Below are 19,761 nucleotides of genomic sequence, written 5' to 3'. Positions count from 1 at the left end.
GGAGAGCTTCAGGGTGGGGAAGTGGGGCCAGGGAAGCCAAGTCTCTCAGGTGAAAACGGGACATGAACTGCATCCCAAAGAGGAGCATGAATGATCCACAGAAGGTGAGGATGGTAGGTTCCATGAGTGGGAAGCATGCATGAATACTCAAGGGCAGGAAAGCAGATTCTAGAGACAGACACCTGGATTTTCTGGACATGTTGTCTCACTTTGATTGCTAGTTGGGCAATGCCAAGGAATGGCAGTTCTGTGTAGTAGAAGACACACAGGATTTTTTAAATTGCGGAGATCTGGGTTCTAGTGCCTACTTGCTCATTAGCTCATTAACTAGACATGTCAACTTGGCATCAGCTTCTTCAAGTAAAAATATACTTCTTCAAGTAAAAATAATATTATATTAGACAATATATACATTCCCAACATACAGACCTGAAATGGCCTGTAGGACTTTTGGTGATCTGACCTCTGTCACCTCCTCACCCTCTATATCCTTGTTCACTCTGCTCAAGCCATACTGGCTTTTCTGTCCCACAAACACATTTTCTTATTTCACTGAGCCTCAGAGCCTTTGCAGTTGCTGTTTTTTTGGTCTGAAACTCTGTTTCTCTATAATTTTTCATGATTTGGCTCTCAATTCAAATGTTATCATCTCAGAGAGGTTTTCTCTGGTTGCATCATTAAAATAGTCCTCCCTTCATGTCACTTTCTATTCCATCATTTTGTTTTCTATTTTTGTGGCACTTATCACTCTCTGAAATATTTAGTATTTAAATAAATATTAATATTTAAATACATTTTATTTATTTATGTACAGGTTTATTGTCCTCCTTGTTCACATTGCCCATGTGAACTCCTTGAGGGTAAGACCTCCTCTCCCTTAAGCCTGCTCTGGTTGGGTGAGTTGAACAGCCCCTGGCACATAGTGGGGACTCAATATAGATCTGTTCAATAAATCAATTCTCTAGACAGAGCCCATTCACACTTTATGAAAGGTATTCTTGTAGCTGAACCAAATTACCAAGCCAAAAAGAGGTAGTTATAAGCAGACATTTAAAATTAGAATATGGGCATCCAAGTAGATTTCAAAATATGACTTCAATTTTTATCAATTTTTTATTTCTGATTTAAGCAACTTCTACCTGTGAAAATTCTAGTCATACCACAAATAAATTTGGGGTGCAATTATTTGTGTTACAGTAGGATTCCCTGTAGAATACCAAATCATCTCTTTCCTTTCAGGATAATTTTTATTTGGTCCAAGCACACTTTGAGGGCATTCACAAGGGGAGGTGGGCATCTGGAGCTGAGTGGGGAACTCACCACAGTTGTCCTCATCAGCCCCATTCCCGCAGTCATCCACACCATCACAGTGAAAAGCACGGGGTAAGCACTTGGTAAGATTCCCACAGGGAAAGTATCCTTTTTGGCACAAAGGAGTGATTGTACTGCCTTCAGTCAGTGGAAAATCTATGCAAAAGAGGGGACAGAAATATTGTTAATATGGCTAAAGTCTTTTCATGGCATCCCCTTTAATTTTCTTAAGAACCCTAAAAGTGGAGTTTGTCTGATGTTATTCCTAGCACACAATTTCTTTGAATAATATTCTTAATTATAACATTCGAAACAATCATGTTCATATCTAACCCCAGCTATATCAACAATGGGACCAACGTTCATTTTGAACTAATTTCAGGAAGGCAATAGTAAATAAAACTAAAATAATTGTCTTACTTTCATGTGAAATCAAAGAGTTGTCCACTCTTGGAAACAGAAACATAAAGCCATGAGCTAACAGAATTAAATAAATGGATTTATTTACTTTTTAATCCTTTATGAGGAGGAGTTGAGGTGACATAATAAAAATATACATGCAAAAGGACAGTGTAAGTGTGAATTAGAGAGAAATCTAGAACTACATTTGAATAGGGAGATATAATGGTAAGTAATGACACGTAACACTCACTGAACTTACTGTGTCCCAGGCCAATTGCACAAGTGGTTTATCTCAGTTATTCCTTCTACCACTCTATGTATGGGTGATATTTTCCTTTATGTTTCAGGTGTAAGGAAGTTAAGTGCTGTCATCAGTTTAGAAAGACATAGAAGGTTTGTTCTCTGTCCTTCTGCTATATTAAAAAGTGTGATATCACCAATCCAAGGGAGCTCCTGGTCTTGATGCCAACCTTCAGTGGCATGGATAGGAACACCTTGCTAATGCCCCTTGCTGCCTTCAATTAGTTATAATGAACCACAGTCATGCCTGAGTGTACACTCTCCTTCAGTCAATTTTTGTGAAGTTTCGTCTTGCATTCCTTTAAAAAAAAATACATGACTTCCACAATTATACTAGAGTATTTACAGAAAGCATCTCTTTATTTTCTGGAAAGTACTCTTTCGAAATTCAAAGAATGTCTCTTACATCTAAATTTCTGAAATGTTTTTGGTCATCCTATCCACAGAGTAATTTTGTCAAAGTTAATTACATTCTTTTTTATTCCTCTTTCATTTTCTCATTCAACCTAGCCACTATTCAGCTTTAGTCCTCTCTTATGTTCCCTGCACAAGGAGATTTTTTTAATCTGCCCTCGAAGAGAACTTATGCCCCTTGAAATGCAGCTTCCTGCTTTAATTGATATCTTCATAACACAATGTATGGGGAGAGAGGATATGAGAACTAAATTGTCTTTCATAGGGAGGAGGTTCATAAAAAATAGTTTAACATCTTAGAAAACACATGATATTTTGTATTGTCTTTGCTCAGTTTGTCTAATTTTCACTGCCCTTTAATAAATACACACAGAGACACAAAGAGAACCTGGCCCTCCTGGGGGACAGCTGGACATACCAATGCAGACTCTACTCCAGAAGCTGCTGCTGCCCCATCTGCTACACCTTCCCTAGATGGGGAGGGTGGCTCTTGGATGCTTTTCTACACATTGGATTTTTGTTCCTACCAAAGCAAAAAATACTTGTGTTGCTGTTGTTGCAGTGGTAGATGAGTGATTTACTATTAGCCGCTTGGCATAAGACCAGTCAGGTCTGACTGTTTCAGGGAAATTCTGCTGCATGGCTCTGGGAGTTGGCTTATTAAGCCCATTCACACAGGGAGAGGTGTACTGAGTCACATATTTTTAAGTCTCTCCTTTCTTGTAAACATTTCTGTAGAGGGAAGATTTATAAAAAGCTAGTAGTCCTCCTGTGTTTGGAACATAGATGAGTGAGAGTCAATATATCTTAGTGAAGCAGCTTTGAAATTTTTTATGATACTAACTCACAGACATGTATTTAGTGTCACAATTCAGCATACAAACAGACTCACACTGAAAATAAAGTTTCTTGAAATATAGCTTGCTTTTTACTTTGTGGGATATACTCTGATCATTGCTATTCTATCTTACTCACATTTGGGATTACAAGCCACTAAACTGATCTCATGATCCACTAATGGTATATGACAAATATTCATTCGTGATGAAGTACTCTGGGGACCATCAGACCTGCCTAGACTGGAATTCTCTCTGTCACTCACTAGACTTTAAGCAAGCTATTTAAGCTCAAAATTTAGTTTCCTCATATTTAAAATAAAGTTCATGTAATATCCCCCTTATGGATGTGTTTCAGGAGCTAGATAAGCTAATGCTTATGAAGTACTAGAGAGTGCCTGGCCCATAATAAACCCTCAGTTAATGTTGGTATGAGGGCAATTTCAACACAGAGCAAGAAAATAGGACTTTAAGAAAGAAACTCTAATGTAGAAAGAAAGCTTGCTGTGCCTTAGCATTGAAGAATTTTTTATGTGATTTCTAAGAAAAAAATAACAGGGACCAAACGAAAGCTTCCCCTACTTCCTCAGGTTTTTCTATTTGAAAATCCATATGACATATATGGTTTCTATTTTAAGCAGCCTCAAATCACTTTGAAAGGTAACAGGGAGTTGTAAGTGATAAAAAAGCAATGAAAATGCCCTTACAACCTCATAATAATAGTATTTTCTTAATGACCTAGTAGAGGTGATTAGACATTTCATTAAAGACAATTTTGAAATAGAAAGCTAAGACATTTTGAAGGCAATATATTGTGTTCCCTTGGGGGTTTAGCATGAAGGTAACCTTGAATTCCTTGAGGGCTGAACGTAACTAAGTATCCATCTCCCAGATGCAGATTCAGAGCAAGATAAGTAATCAACTGTCACAGACAAGAGGGATCAACCTTATTTCCCTGTCCCTGGAAGGAAAATGGAATACATCTGGCAAGTTAAGGTGAGGAAAGGGAAAGGAAAAGACTAACCATGTGCAAACTGAACTTATCAATTACATTCCTCTTAACCCCTATTTTGCACTCAAGAATGGCATCTTCCTGAAGACATTCTCAAGGTATAAATTTTATGTGGAAGGAAAATAAATAAATGAAATCTATTTCTTATGCCTTCCCTTCTGTATCCTAAATCCCTTTTGTCAAAGTGCCTGGTGCTTACTTAACGCTCAGTCATTTTTTTAATGAACGAATGAATAAATGGATCATTTAGGAATAAAAAGAATTAAAGGAGGAGCTCTTTTCAAGATTTAAACTTCCCAAAATTGCAAGCTTGTATTTTTATTTTAATAACAAAACTATTGTTTAGTTTTCCAAGTACTCCATTTATTATTTTTTTCTGCTCGTTATATAATTTAAAATAATTAAGAATTCCAGCTGTATTTGGCGCATACTGAAAAAGAATCAATAGCAGTCTGTAGAAAGCATATTCTGCCATCTAGTCATCCTGCCATCTGTGGAAGTGGAAAGAGATAAGTTTTTATTGAAACTTGGGGATTATTAAAATGGAGGATGCCTACATAAAAGCTATGTTGATAGCTTCTGCAGCGATTTCTATGGGAACCTTGCCAAACACACAGCTGAGGGGAGGTTCGAACATGTGAGAGAAAATTGCTCAGTGAGTGCTTCTTCTCTCTTCTGGTCAATATTCTGGACATGTCCATGCAAAGAGCTTTTTAAATGACTCCTTGATAGCCTTTTGAGGCCATCTGGACTGCTGCCCAAGACATTTTTTGTTGCCTGCCAACGCCTTCTTTGTGTTACTGGGAAACAACAGGTGAAAATGCTTTTTTAGTCCCTTAGTTTAAGAATCCATGGAGATGTGCAAGTCCCTCTTTGTTTTCTCTGATTCTTTGCCAATAATAGTCCTGTGTGAAGCTGAAGAAAGCACTTTTCCCTTCAACCTGGTGTTCTGGCTGAGATTCTTTCCACACTAACAGCAGGGATGACAGCTCTACAGTCTCAGGGGGAACATACAGGATCCTGGCCAATGAGGCCATTTCCCAGAATGCTCCACTCCTAGTGGAGTTCAATTCAGATGCAGATGATGCCTCTGCTATTGACTGAAGAGCCTGCTGCTCTTTCCTCTAAAGAGAGGCAGCACCAGGAGAAACAGTTATTTCACATGCAGAAATGTTAACAGTGCCTTCGATGTGCTAGGTCATTAGGGTAGACAATGCCTAGTCCCATCTAGAGCTGAGGTGCTAGGATGTCTAACAGAAGCATCAACTCTGTTCACGATGCAAAGCAAAAGTTAATCCAGCTCATTCACTGAATCCACCTTCTAGAAGTCCTCCTATTTCTAGGAAGAGTCTGAGCATCATAAAAGCCCACCCTTGTGGGATGGATGATTTATTGTTTGTTTGGTGGTAACGAGTAAAGTCTTTCTAAAAAACTTTTATGCTAAGGTGAGTGGACAGAAATTGGCCTCTTGTTTGTTGTTTATTTAAACTTAGAAATCTTATGCTTTTATGCCTCTGTGTGGTCCTCCCTTCCCTGACAGTATTGTGTGACCATATCAACCAGGTTGTATAGGATTCAATCCAGTTTTATTCATATATTTACCCACCTACTTTTCATTTTAAAGACTGCTGCCTTAACAGAGTTTCTCTAAGCTTCTCTTCTCTGACATGTTCTTCTGGGACAAACCAACCATCTCAGCCTGCTGAAAGTCCCTCAGGATTCTATTCACAGATGTTCTGCAGAAACTACCACCCCATCTCCCTCTGAAGATGATTGTCCAATGTTTGAACAAACAGATTGGGGGAAATGATGAGAAACCAGGTGGAACAGAGTATAAGCTCAACAGATGTTTAAATTAGAAAACAAGAGAACTTCAAATTGCCAGTATCACCATCAACAAGGATGGATCTCAGACCCATGTTTTTCTTTGCTGGGTGCCTTTATGTGGCTTATGAAATGAATGTTGTGTCCCTTGATGGGTTATAAAAGATATAAGGACAACAGGAAGACTTCTCTTCCAAAAATATCTCTGCTACTCACCATTAAACTGCTTAAACTTCACCTTAAGGATGAATTCTTTTAAGTTAAAATATTGTCTTTTAGTATTTAGATACCTGAATTGTTCTGCATGAGTTTGAGAGACTTTTCTTCTTAGAACCTGCCTGAGCACAATGCACTCGGAGAATGATCACCGTGGTGGATGATGGGAAGAAGAACATGGAAAGAGTGCTTGTGAAAGTGAAGCCTGATGGAAACTTGGCCTGAGAAGTGTGGAAGGGAGTGAGGGTGGCTCCCTTTCCCTTCTCTTGCTCTTCTAATTCATCCCCAGTCTGCTGACTGCTCTGTCAAGGGACTTTCATCGGCTATTCCTCCTGTTGCTGGTAATTCTCCCCAATTCTAGTTCCACTGACTTACAGATTTACCTACATACAAAACTCTGCATGTGCCTGGGCAGGATGTACCTCACACAAGCATGGGGCACCATTCACATAGACAGCTGGTGTTGAGCCAATAGAAGCCAACAGTCCTAGGCTGAGGCCCTGAGTGCTTCTTTGATGACAAAGGATGAAGATCTCCTTCCCTGCCTGTGCTGAAGTTGTTCATCTATGTTCTATATTCCACTTGACCTCATGTTCTCAGAATCTCACTTGTTATCATCTTTTACTTCTATATTTTATTATCCCTGTTTCTCCACCATTTTTTAAAAGATTTTATTTATTTATTTGTCAGAGAGAGAGAGGGAGAGAACAGAAGCAGGGGGAGCAGCAGTCTCCCTGCGGAGCAGAGAGCCATCCCAGGACCCTGAGATCATGACTTGAGCTGAAGGCAGATGGTTAACCGACTGAGGCACCCAGGTGTCCTCCTCCACTGGTTTTTAAATATTAATCTTATTCAATCAGATCTCATCTTCAAAACCAACCAACCAACCAACCAACCAATCAAGCAAACAACAATCAACCAATCCATCAACCCAAATTCTACTGTATCTGCAGCAGAACTGAGACCCACTTCTCTCTTCAAAATTAAATTTCTCAAAAATTCATACAACTCAATGTCTCCACTTCTTCACCAACCTTTCTGTCTTCAACCTACAGTGTTTGGTCTTGGCCTTGATGCTCTGCTAAAAGTCTCCCATTAGAATCATGTCCTCTTTGTTATTAGAAGCAGTAGATATTTTATAGTCTTCCTCTTATTCAGTTCTCTGTAGCATTTGACACAGCCAACCACAGCCACCAGGCTGAAACCTTTTTCTCATGGCTTTGTGATATTACACTGCCCTGGTTTACTTCTGCTCCATATTCTCTAAAGCTCATATATCTCTATATATCTCATCTGTATCTATATCTCTATATCTATATCTATCTATATCTATATCATCTATATCTATATCTCATTGATGCTTTGGCTCCTTTTTCTTTGTCAACACCCTAAAGATCATTGATAAGCATATGGTCAGAGACTTCTTAACCTCTTAAAGAATTAAGAGGGACCTGCAACAAGTTACTAATATTTTAGTTTGTCAAATAAGAAAAAAAATTTAAAACCCTAAATTACCAGGTATTACAATAATGATTTATTAGAAAACAGCATTTTATCATTAAAAATTACACAAAAAAATTACATACGAAAAAAGACAATCCTTTAAAGGAATACACTTAGCTTTATGAAAAAAAAAAAACTAATTTATTTATGCTTTTGGACTGGTAAAACTTTCATTCCTGATAGCAGAGGCCTGGAACATAGTGTTTGGAACTATGTGTGAGAAAATCGAATTTGGCAATGTTATTAGAATTCTTTAGAGAGCTTAGCCCTCTGGTTTATAACTCACAAATATTTTCATTCAGTCTGTCATTTGTCATTAATTTTGCTTATGACAGGGGCTCCAGAGATGGATGTATCAAGTTCTGACTTTAAAATAAGTATGCAAACTAAAAATAGAAGGTAACTTGCTTGATTTAATAAAAGATATCTGTAAGAACTGGTAGTATATATAGTATATATATATGCTTAATAGTGGATTTTTGAAGGCTTTCCCTTTGAGATTGGGAACAGGACAGCAATGTCCACTATTTCTACATCTATTCAACACTGTAGTCGAGGACTTTAGCAAATGTAGTGAGACAGGCAAGTAAACTGATGGTTTATATTTTGGAAGAGAAGAAATAAAACTATTTATGAATGATATGATTGTGAACATAAAAAACAAAAAAATTACTAGTATTAGTGAATTCAGCAAGTTTTCTGAAAATCAGTGTCATTTCTATATGTCAGCAACAAACAATTAGAAACTAAAATGTTCAAAAAATACCTTCTGTTATAGTATCAACAGTGTTCTATATTTGGGGATAAATCTAACAAAAATCTGCAAGGCATTTATGTAAAGTATATAAAATTGTTGAGTGATATTAAAGACACAAATAAATGGAGACTTAATATTTTAGAGATGTTAATTCTTCCCCCAATTGATCTATAGGTTCAAAGAAATTACAGTAAAAATCCAGGAGTGTGTATGTACATGCACATAGAAACGGATACATTGTTTCTAAAGGGCACATATTTCTAGAAGCTCAGTAAGAGCCTGGTCAGCCTGGAAGAACGTGTGCAAAGCATCATCTGTAATGCATAGTTTACATCATCTGTAACTAAGACTTATTACGAGGCTACAATAATTTATGTAGTGTAATACCGGGAGGAAAGGGTGAACAATAGACAAATCGAATGGAATAGAAAGTTCTGAAGGAGACAGAGAGATGTGAACGTTTGATTTATGACCAAGTGACACTGCAGAGCAGTGGTGGGAGAAAGGTGTTTCTAGGTAGATTATATTTAAATATTAAAGGTAAACCAATAGACTTTCTGGAAGATAAAAAGGGAAAGTCTTTATGGCTTTGGGGTAGAGATTTTAAGGAGACTACAATAAAACAAATGAATAAGCAAACAAACAAAAAACCAGAAAAGAAACAAAAACATTAATCATAAAGGAAAAGAGAGCCGTATTAGACTATATTAAAACTAAGAACTTCTGTTGCAAAAAATGAAAAAAGATACCATTAAGAAAGTGTAAAGGCAAGCTACAGAGTAGAAGATGGTTCAGAAAGTTTGTAATTAGAATATATATATGTGTGAGTGTGTGTGAGTGTATGTATGTGTATGAGGGGTGGGGAAAGGGAGTTCCTACAAATTAATGAGGAAAAGACAAAGAGTAAATAGAAAACAGGCAAGAAACTGAAGAGACACATAACAAAAGCGTATATACAAATGGCCAAAAACATTTGAAAAACCATTAAATTTAATTAGTACATAGGGAAATGCAAATTAAAACTACAATCGATCACTACAGACTACCAGTATGACTATAATTTTAAAAACCACTAATATACATTATTTGGTGAGGATGTGCGGCTATGCAAATTCTCATGCCCTGATGGGGTGTTCCTTGGAGCAAGGGTTTGGGAAACCATCTGTCATTATTCTCTAAACTCAACGCCTTGAAAACCTGATGAGTCAGCAGTTTTAGTTCCAGGCTTGTGTCCAGAGAAATGCATGCACCTGTGTGCCCAGAGACTCAGACAATATTCACAGAAGCATTCTTCATAACAACCTCAAACTGGAAGCAAACCCAAATGTCCTCGAAAATAAAATAGATAAAAATTGTGGTGTGTTCATTAATGGCATATAATATAGTATGAGGGGCACCTGGGTGGCTCAGTGGGTTAAGCCAATGCCTTTGGCTCAGGTCATGATCTTGGGGTCCTGGGATTGAGCCCCGCCTTGGGCTCTCTGCTCGGTGGGAAGCCTGCTTTCCCCTCTCTCTCTGCCTGCCTCTGTTCCTACTTGTGATCTCTGTCTGTCAAATAAATAAAATCTTAAAACATATATATATATGTTTATATATGTATATATATAGTATTGAAAGTGAAGAAATTAAATTATTCAAAGTGCCGCTCAAACGCAGGCAGCGGAGATTTCCCCTTTACTTTCTACAATTGTTGGGTGCTCTGTCGGGAACGCGCTCCTGGTAGCCCTATGTCTGCGGTAGTAAGATTTTGAGGCTTCAGCCTGTGCTGTTCTCTACATCCAAAATGCAATTTTTCTCCCTTTTCATCATTCTTTATATTCATTTCAAATGTCCTATGATTTACTGATCCCTTGCAAAATCTCTCCAAAGTACGAACTTTCTCAGGATGCCTGGGTGGCTCAGTGGGTGAAGGGTCTGCTTTGGGCTCAGGTCATGATCCCAGGGTGCTGGGATCAAGTCCTGCCTGGACTGATCAGCAGGGAGCTTGCTTCTCCCTCTGCCTACTCTCCCTGCTTGTGCTCTCTCTCTTTCTCTCTGATAGTCAATCAATCAATCTTAAAAAAAAAAAAAAGTCTGAACTTTCTCTTTTTTCCCCCTCTTCAAAGCATCTTATACATATTTTTATTTTGGTATTTATCACACTTTATTATAGATATTTTTCTTTTTCCCATAGTGTATTGGGCCCCACTGATGGACGGGAACTATTTTACCAATATTCATTCTTCCAATGCCTCATAAAGTTCTCAGTTTTTAGCACCTACTACATGTCTCAAAATTATCAACATTTAAATTAACATTTTCAGGGGTAGCAGTGTTTCCATAATTGGACCACATTTACCCGAATTCCTATATGTGGAAGTGGGGAGCAGACTGGTATTTCATGATAATTCACATCAGAAGCATAGACCCAACTTGAGTGTATGTGGGTCAGATAGGACATTCAATGTGTGCTAGGGGCAGATAGAAGCTTTATGTCCATTTCTCTTTTCTCATTTATCTAATATCAATGCTTCAGCTATTTTTGTGTTGGCATTTTATCTTTTTTTAAAATATTTATTTATTTGACAGAGATCATAAGTAGGCAGAGAGGCAGGCAGAGAGAGAGAGAAGGAAGCAGGCTCCCCGCTGAGCAGAGAGCCCAATGCTTGATCCCAGGACCCTGGGATCATGACCTGAGCCGAAGGCAGAGACCTTAGCCCACTGAACCACCCATGTGCCCCTATCTTGGCATTTTAAAAAAGCTTTTATTTATTTATTTGAGAGAGAGAGAAAGAGAGAGAGAGAGAGAGAGAGAGAGAGAATGAGCAGGGAGAGTGCAGAGGGAGAGGGAGAAGCAAGCTCCCCGCTGAGCAGGGAGCCCCACATGGAGGCTCTGTCCCAGGATCCTGAGATCATGACTTGAAATGAAGGCAGATGTTTAACTGACTGAGCCACCCAGGCGCCCCATATGTTGGCATTTTTGCTTAAGTTATGTATCATTGAAGGGGAGAGGTGGTTAATCTCTCCTGATTTCCAGGTAGATTCTATGTAGGTGGGGCTAAGGTGGCCCACACTGACTTATAGTATATGCTCCATGACTGGGAGTCAGGTTATAGTATAAATAATTTCCTCCTGCTTTCCTCTTTACAAAATTCTTGCAGTTCACTCATACAATGGATAAACATCACATTGCATTTGCAAAACCCTATGCTCTTTGTGAGGGCAACTTATTTTTCCACGTAGATAATTTTAATGCTAGTTATAGCAAGAGTGGCATTTATAAGTGGAAGTAGGAAACAGCCATAAAGGAATGGTTTCTGAGCAAGGGAACAGAATTTTTTTTCACCAACACTCAGCATGGAGTATTATCCCTTTCTTGACTATAAGTAAGTTTACCTAAAGACTCTCTTATCTCACTCTCAGACAGAATTTAAGACTTTTGAGGGAATATTTTTGCAGTAGCCCTCCACGGAAGAATGGAAGTGAATCAATAGCCTTTGAATTCCTTATATTTTGTGAATTTACATGAAAGAGAATTAAGAGTAGAAATATCTACAATAATAGATACACTATTTTTAGCCTATGTGGATGAGCCTGAAAATCTCAGACAAAAGGGTGAGTATGAAAGAGACACAGATGTGGGTGGGGGGAGGGAGAGAGGAAGGGAGGGCAAGAAAGGGAAGTGGAATGAGGAGAGTACCTGAATTAGCACTCTTGTCCTGCCATAGGCAAATGACTATCTAGCATCCGCTGGCTGGACCATAATCAAACAAAACAATGGGTAATGAAAACCAGGGGATGAAAGAAAAAGAGGATCTCACTCACAAATTGGAAGAGATGCCTCCCTAGCCATTTTGCCATTTTGTCATGGGTTGACAGATTCTTCCAAAAAAAAAAAAAAAAAAAAAAGGAGTGGTAATTAACATCAGGACTACCTCATTGTTAAATGTGCAAATCATTTATATATTTTTTTCTACCCACTAAGAGGCTGTATCATTAGACAATATGGGTTCAGCTATTCCCTCGCTAAATATTTAATTTGTTCATATAATTGTCAAAATTAAGAAAATTTCAAGTAGAATTAATATGTTATATCATGCAGTGAACCCAATTAGCAGCCTGATATGCACAAGGAGTATAGCAAGGAATTAGCATCTCTTCTTGGAAAAAAGCCTACTTCTATTTTGATGGGCTAACTGTAATACCAGTGTTTCTAGAGGTGTTATCCATAGGAAAAATTTATCAGATCACCTGGCCTGATTCTGTACAGTGCAAAGTCCTGTGCCCTAGCCTAGACCTACTGAATCTACTGGGGGCGGAATCCTAGAATCTATTCCCGTAACATCACCACAAGTGGTATTTAGAAACCCAGCAGTTATACCGATATTATGGCTGAGGCTAAGAGATTTTTTGGTATGCTGAAGGCCAAAGGCTGGTAAAGGATAAGGCAGTGACTCAAACACAGTTCTGCTAACCCTAAGTCTAGCCTCCTTGCCACACTGCTACCTCCCCTACCCTAATCCTTACATTAGTATGGCACTTCATTTTACTACTCCAAATCTCTGGTTTGTGAGCCCATCAGTGTCCATTTTCTGATAAAGCAAAATCGGAAGAATGAAAACTACCTCTTTTCTGAGTTTCTGCATCAAGGTGTTCTGATATGAGCAAGTTCTGAATATGATCCCCACAACTTTTCCATAGGCACAAAAAAGATTGATACTATGTTTCTTCATTAAAACATAAAGGTCATAGCAGAGAGGACTCTCCACAAATATGAACAGAGCAAAAGCCACGGAGCTAGCACCATAGGTGGGACTGGATGAGCACTAGGCCTGGGCACAAAACCCCTTTGTGATAGGGACTGAATGCAGCCCGAGCCTGCAGGTGTGTGGACCTACAGGGCCGAGATCCCGATGATGAATGGGGGATGAAATGGCTCTGCCTGACCACCCAAGGTTGTGAATTGGAAATGTCCCTGCCCATGCCAGCAGCGAAAGAAGCAGTAGTGCTTTGCCAACTGAACACAAGATTCGGAACTGGTAAAATCCCTAGGATTCAAACATAAACTATATCTCAGATCTGAACACTTCAGTGGGTGATGTCGAGGCAATGATGGGATCCCTCCTAGGGAGAGAAATGCGGGAGGAAAGTCCCTCTGACTTTATGAAAATGTCCAGGGCTTCAGAAAAGGGAGAATTCATCCCTGGGGAATTAGATGATAGTGCTTTAAAAAGCAGTTTAAATCTGTATGATTAAAATTCTCAAAGAAATAATGGAAGGAAAAATATCATGAGGTAGGAGTGGAAGTTTATAAAACCAGAACAGACAGATTTAAATACAGTTGGAATTATTGGAATGGAAAATATCATCAAGAACATTTTTTTACAAATCTGAACAGATTGAGTAAAAAATAAACTGGAATTACAGAAAGGAAGAAATAGTTAAAATGATCTCTCTCTTTCATTGAACACTTATTCTAATAATACAGAACTTCCCTGGGGAAAGAAAATAGTCATATAGCACCGGGGAGAGTCATGTGGCATGGGGCAGTTGGTAATCTGAATAGGATGATGGCTAGTACAGATCTATAACACCTTAAAAGAAACCCATTGGAGAAACGTTTATTTGAGAATTTATAATTTGCTTTAGAATCTAGAAAGTTAATATGATGCATATGCTATAAATGAGATAACATTCCCTGCTGGGTGTGGGGCAAAATCACATAATCAGACACATTAATATTTATCTGTATCACAATGTGTGAAATGTTTCAATAAAATGATAAGACTCTATATGGCTTATGGTCAATTCTGACAAAAGAGTTTATACCCTCCGTTTTCAGAGCTTTCTGGATTTCAGAATAGTCAAGCAATCACCATGGACCTAAAACATGAGTGCACGGTGGGTTTGAAGTTTTAAGGAGTTACAATATATATAAGGAGTGAGCTTGTGTTGGGACACGTGCTCTAGCAATGTGAGCCAAAGAAATGAAGACCGCCGACCAGGCCAGGAGCAACTGGGACCAGCCACAAAAATAGCAAGGAGACCAGGGCCTCAAAGGGGGACAAGACAGATACACGAAGTCCTGGACAGGAAGCTCAAGAGCGACAGGAGGCCATGAGAGGTGAGGCATGCTTGAGGAAGGAGGAAATGGAATGGCAGATGGATTCCAAGGGGAGATGACCAGACAGAGACTAACAATCAAAGCAGAGTAGGTATAGGAATTAGGGGGCTTGAGATATGGAAAGCGGGAAGCTTGAGCTGGAGAAGATAAGAGCTCCAAGAACAAGAGAGTTGAAAAGTGGAGGCAGCAAGATGAGAGAGAAGGTTTCAGAGGCCAGGAAGCTTGGAGGAGACCACAGTGAGAGGCTGAGATGGAGAAATGACAGCAAGAGAGGCTGCATAGGCATCTGAGATGGGTGTGTGCAGAGGTGAGGAGAAGAGGGGGTAAATGTGGTGGGAGGCGAATCTAAACAAGGGTCCCCTGTGGGACTGCAGGGGATGGGGTGGGGAAAGAGGTGTAAACAATCCAGAGGTAAGGACAGAAGCCAGAAGAAGAGTGGAGAGAAGGAGCAGCATAAGACAAGCGGTCTACCATTTTATCAATAAAGCCAATTCCTCATTTGAAATTGCTTTCTAATCTTATGATGTTCAAAAATTTATTTAGTCACAGGAGCATAAATAAATAAGTTTACTTTGATTGGAAGACACTCTTCTGAAGTATTTAACACGGTTGAAATTATTGCAAATTTAATTTTTTTCTGTACATACTCAATGACTGGAAGTATGGAGTGAGAAATTGATGGGTGTGAATAAAGCATAGAAGACAGGTATTCTTTTCATTTTCAGATAATTCATGTAAAACAAGCACATTAATTTTTTCTGATGAATGTTAAATTATATATTAACCAAACAAATAAAAAGTAAACCAAGCCACTTTGGGTTCTTAAATACTATACATATATATAGAAGTATATATATATAGTATAAATATATGTATAAATATAAATACTAATATATATAAGTATATTTATATATAGTATTTAATATGTATTCCAGAAAATGATGTGCATTTATCATTATATAATTATGTACACAAAAGCTATTCTTAGTTAACTGAATTTTATTCAGGCCACAGTGTTCTAGGATAAAAGAGTACCATTTTTCAATACTAACTTATTTGAAGGCATACCATTTTTTTCCTCTAAAATCCAGGTGACAGCCAATTTTGTTAGTTCTAGTAAGAGTCCTTAAAACTCCTAACATATCTGGTCATATTTGTTTGTAATAAGATGAACAAATGAATAATGTCTGGTTCAGGGTGTATTTACTTAGTGCCTTTAGAGAGAACATATCTCAAATAGTTTTCCCTTCTGGGTTTCTGATATTTTCCCTCTTGGCTCACAGTGGGCTCCTTTCAGCCTTCAAGCAGGTGAGTTTATTTTTCATTAGTGGTGCCTCGTTAGCCTCTCTGTATGACTGGCCTGCAGTATAATTGATTTTCACAGCTCCCAGTAGCATGATGTAATTGTGTGAAATTAAAATTTAGTTGAAAACCTTTTCTGAAGTCACAGCAACCAATCAGAAGTGACATTACTTGGAAAAAGAAGCCTCCAAGCTGAGCTTTGAACTTGTCCACTAGGGGGCAGTCAAATACTGCTCGCTTCGAAATACTGTTGGGCCCCATTTCCACTGACTCCATATTTTGAAGGTTAGCAAGTTGAGTAAGTAGCAACTGGTAGTTACCGAGCAGCATTCTAGGCATTCATGCTACTAATTTCCCATAGAAGCCCGTATTTTTTGGTTGGTAATATTGTCCATAATTAGTCCACAAAAAACTTTTTTTTGGGGAGGAGGTGGTTTGAAGCTGGTTAATAAGGATACCCAGTGAATAAATTGATAAAATACATGTACGAAGTTATAAGAGGATATGTTATCTTTACTTAACAGTTAATGTCTGTAGCTTAAGTTAGTCAGTATCATTCATCCCTTAGGCATTCAAGGGTGATCCTAGCCAGAAGAGAAAAGATAATAGCAAAATGTCTACATTTTCCTTTTGTTAAGCTGTGGCCTAAGAATCTATCGCAAATATTTAAGTAAATTTAAGAAGCAGTCTGTGCTCTTACATAATTCTGAATGACTTTTCTTTATTATAGCCTAACTGCTTTAACAATCTATAATTTTATTGTGAAAAAGAAGGTTCACTAATTATATAACAAGTGATTATTATTTTTATAAAAAGGAGTAAGATATCAAAGCATTATTCTGTCTAACTTTGAAAATAAATAAGTTTAAATATAAAGGGTTAAATTGGCAATCAAAAGTAATGTAAAATCAGAAAATGAAAATTTCCAGGGAATTACAATTGAAATATTTATCAGGGTGGTACTACGGATCTGAAATATGGCATATACTTAGAAATAAACCCCAAAATCATCTGTTTAAAATTTATTTCCTTCTTTTTTTTAAAGAATACCATTACACTGTGGCCAACCTTAAAACATTATTTCAGGAATAGATGTTTTTCATCTCAAAGATTTTGTTTTTCAAAATCAATTAAATGCATTACCACAAGCAAAAGCAGTACTATAGTAAAATTGGTTAACTATAGTTGCAATCCCCGTACAGTACAGGTACAGGTACAGATGACCTCTGTAGTGTTTTGGACCAAGAACCTACTTCTTAACGTCTATTCTTAAAAATCATACTAAATTGAATATTACAAATGTGCATATGAACCAAAGGAAGACCTTAAATCAGAGAAATGGACTGCTTCCTACAACTGTATTTCATGTCAAGTGAGTTCATATATTTTTTCTCTTTAAGAAACACGTAAGATCACACTTAAATGATGACTTATGTTTTCATATAAAAGAGTTTAAATTCCAGAATAAAAATCATGCTAAGTGTATTAAAATAATATTTTAAAATAATTTCAAACAAAATTTTAGTATTTTAAATTCAAAGTAAATTTAATATTTAAAAAATCTTTTATTAGAAGTTTGTAAATAACTGCTCATAAGTACTGCATTTTATTTCGAGATTAAAAATGTTCAGTTGAGTTCATTTTTGAGTTTATTAAAAACCTATAACAAATTTCTCAGAAAATAAAAATAATTTCAAATTCTAACCTTTATTCTCAGAGTTTTATCAAAATTCTTTAAGAAAAACTATGAACTTAAACAGATATTTTGAATAATAATAATAATAAACCTCATATGCCTTGGGTCTTATATATAGATATAAGTGTACAAGCTCATAACAAAACAAGTCTATATTTTTCCTTAAAAATATGTGAAGATTAATTTTTTTTCCTTAACTTTACAAGAAAAATGCCACTAACTTGAAAATTACCAGCTTGGCTGAAATAAAAATCTTTAAAAATTAAGAACAGTAAAGAGAATGATCTCAATAGGTATACTTTTGTACATTTTTAATGATTTTATTTTATATAGCTTGGTCCTTATGGAGAGCTTCTGATTTTTAGATTTATCTGTGGCTTTCTTTTTTCTTTTCTTTTTTTTTTTTGCAGTTCCCAGTTTAACTATGTTAACAACGAAACATAGCAACTAACAGTTACATACATTTTATGAAGCTATTTCAACAGGTTGAAGTCTCATAAGGCAACATTTTAATTTATTCATTTGTCATACTTTTGTTACAAATACTAAAAATTGTTTTCTCCATTATAATTGACATGTTCAACATTGTTTTTTTAAAGATGTTTTATCTACGATTTTAGTAACACATAAAAGCAAGTTTCCATGAAAAATTTGTTGCTAGGATGGGACTATAAGCAATTAGTGATCATGACAGTGATAGTGTAAACTAGATGTCTGTTTCTCAAACACTGCATTGAGTCTGTTATAAATATGTTAGAACTAAATAGAAATATTCTATTTCCTATTCTTTTGGAATTGTACTCATTTAAGCGAGAAAGTAGAAGCCTTACCTTTGATATCTATCAGGATGATGAAATGAAGTAGAAGGAACATTGCAATCAGTCTGAGGCTGAAGAGATGTTTAATACCAGAAAAATAACAATAGGTTTACAGCAATTGAAGTATTGGATGTATCCTCCTTATACCTCGGAAGGAGTTCTGATATAGTAACTTCTGTCCTCCCATGTGTCTGAGCATGCTCACAGCTAGAACCTTACTGGCATGAGGGGAGACAGTCTTGTCACTAGCAGCCTATCTTTTTCACTCTTTCTTTTCTGTTTCATTTTATTTTAAGCCTACAGTTGTATTCTTGGTCGTTATTTCATTATAGGATGGACAGAGAGGCACAAAGAAGACTTTGGAATTATTAGATAGGAAACATTTTATTTAAATCATGTAAGAATTGTTTCCCCTCAAAGCATGTAGTGCAATTTGCTCTTACTTAAAATCCAAACATACACAGTTCTTACATACGAAGGGATATAGATTTTCACTGAATAGGTGATGAAACTACAAGCATGTTTTTTAACGCAAGAAACAAATGACAAAAAGCTACTTACTGACAAATACACAGAGAATACCTATGCAAGTGTACTTAAATGTTTTCAAATAATATACAGAAAGATAGTAATAATGAAAATATATAGCCTTGGGTTTAATAGTCACTGTAAAACATTTGCACAATATTTTAAACATTTACTTCCTCTATAACCATATTCCTTTTTTGAAGTGGATAATATTATTCTTGCCTTCAATTCTTGTTGAACGCCTATTAGAAAACATTAATTACAGCTTAGTTCTTACATCCTGAGAGAGGCTTCTAACACAGCAGAGTTAGTGCAAGTATAGGAGGGGAATTTTGTTCGATTCTAACATGATCAGAAAGACTTCTACAAAAGTTTGTTGTAGAATTTTATTCTCAGAGTATATGTTTTACTAACTGAGAAATGCCTACGTAGACATACAAAACAGTTTGTAGTCTTGATTTGGACAGAGGATTTTGTAGGTGAATGATACGGATTCTCTTACATATTATAAATCGTGTTGTTAATGATACTGTTTGAAAAACTATCCTTTGATGACTGGATATTGCTGTCACAAATCATAAGACAAGGGGTTTTCATCATTCTTTCTTTCATTCCAGCCTTTGACAGAGTAAGGATTCAAAAGGAATTTGAAAGAGAAAATATTTTATTGATCACCTAATGTATTATTTCTTTCTCTTTTAAGAAGTGAGCTGAATTCTCCAGATACATTTAGATGTGT

The 19,761-nt window shown here is 36.9% G+C and overlaps 1 protein-coding gene across 1 annotated transcript in view; it reads right to left on the bottom strand.

Moving 5' to 3' along the window:
• The window catches only part of RXFP2 (relaxin family peptide receptor 2), a 56,332-nt gene extending 37,678 nt beyond the window's left edge, over positions 1–18,654 (bottom strand). The window contains exons 1-2 of the mRNA XM_032879943.1: positions 18,507–18,654; positions 1,321–1,467 (exon numbers count right to left, since the gene is read on the bottom strand). Coding sequence (XP_032735834.1) covers positions 1,321–1,467; positions 18,507–18,549 — 190 coding nt within the window. The 5' untranslated portion in view covers positions 18,550–18,654. The remainder of the gene's footprint in view (positions 1–1,320; positions 1,468–18,506) is intronic.
• Between the last annotated feature and the right edge of the window lie 1,107 nt (positions 18,655–19,761).

The sequence above is a fragment of the Lontra canadensis genome, unplaced genomic scaffold, assembly GCF_010015895.1.
Source record: "Lontra canadensis isolate GAN:19392208 unplaced genomic scaffold, GSC_riverotter_1.0 scaffold67, whole genome shotgun sequence".
NCBI classification, from domain to species: domain Eukaryota; kingdom Metazoa; phylum Chordata; class Mammalia; order Carnivora; family Mustelidae; genus Lontra; species Lontra canadensis.
This window is presented reverse-complemented; position numbering and strand designations above follow the sequence as displayed.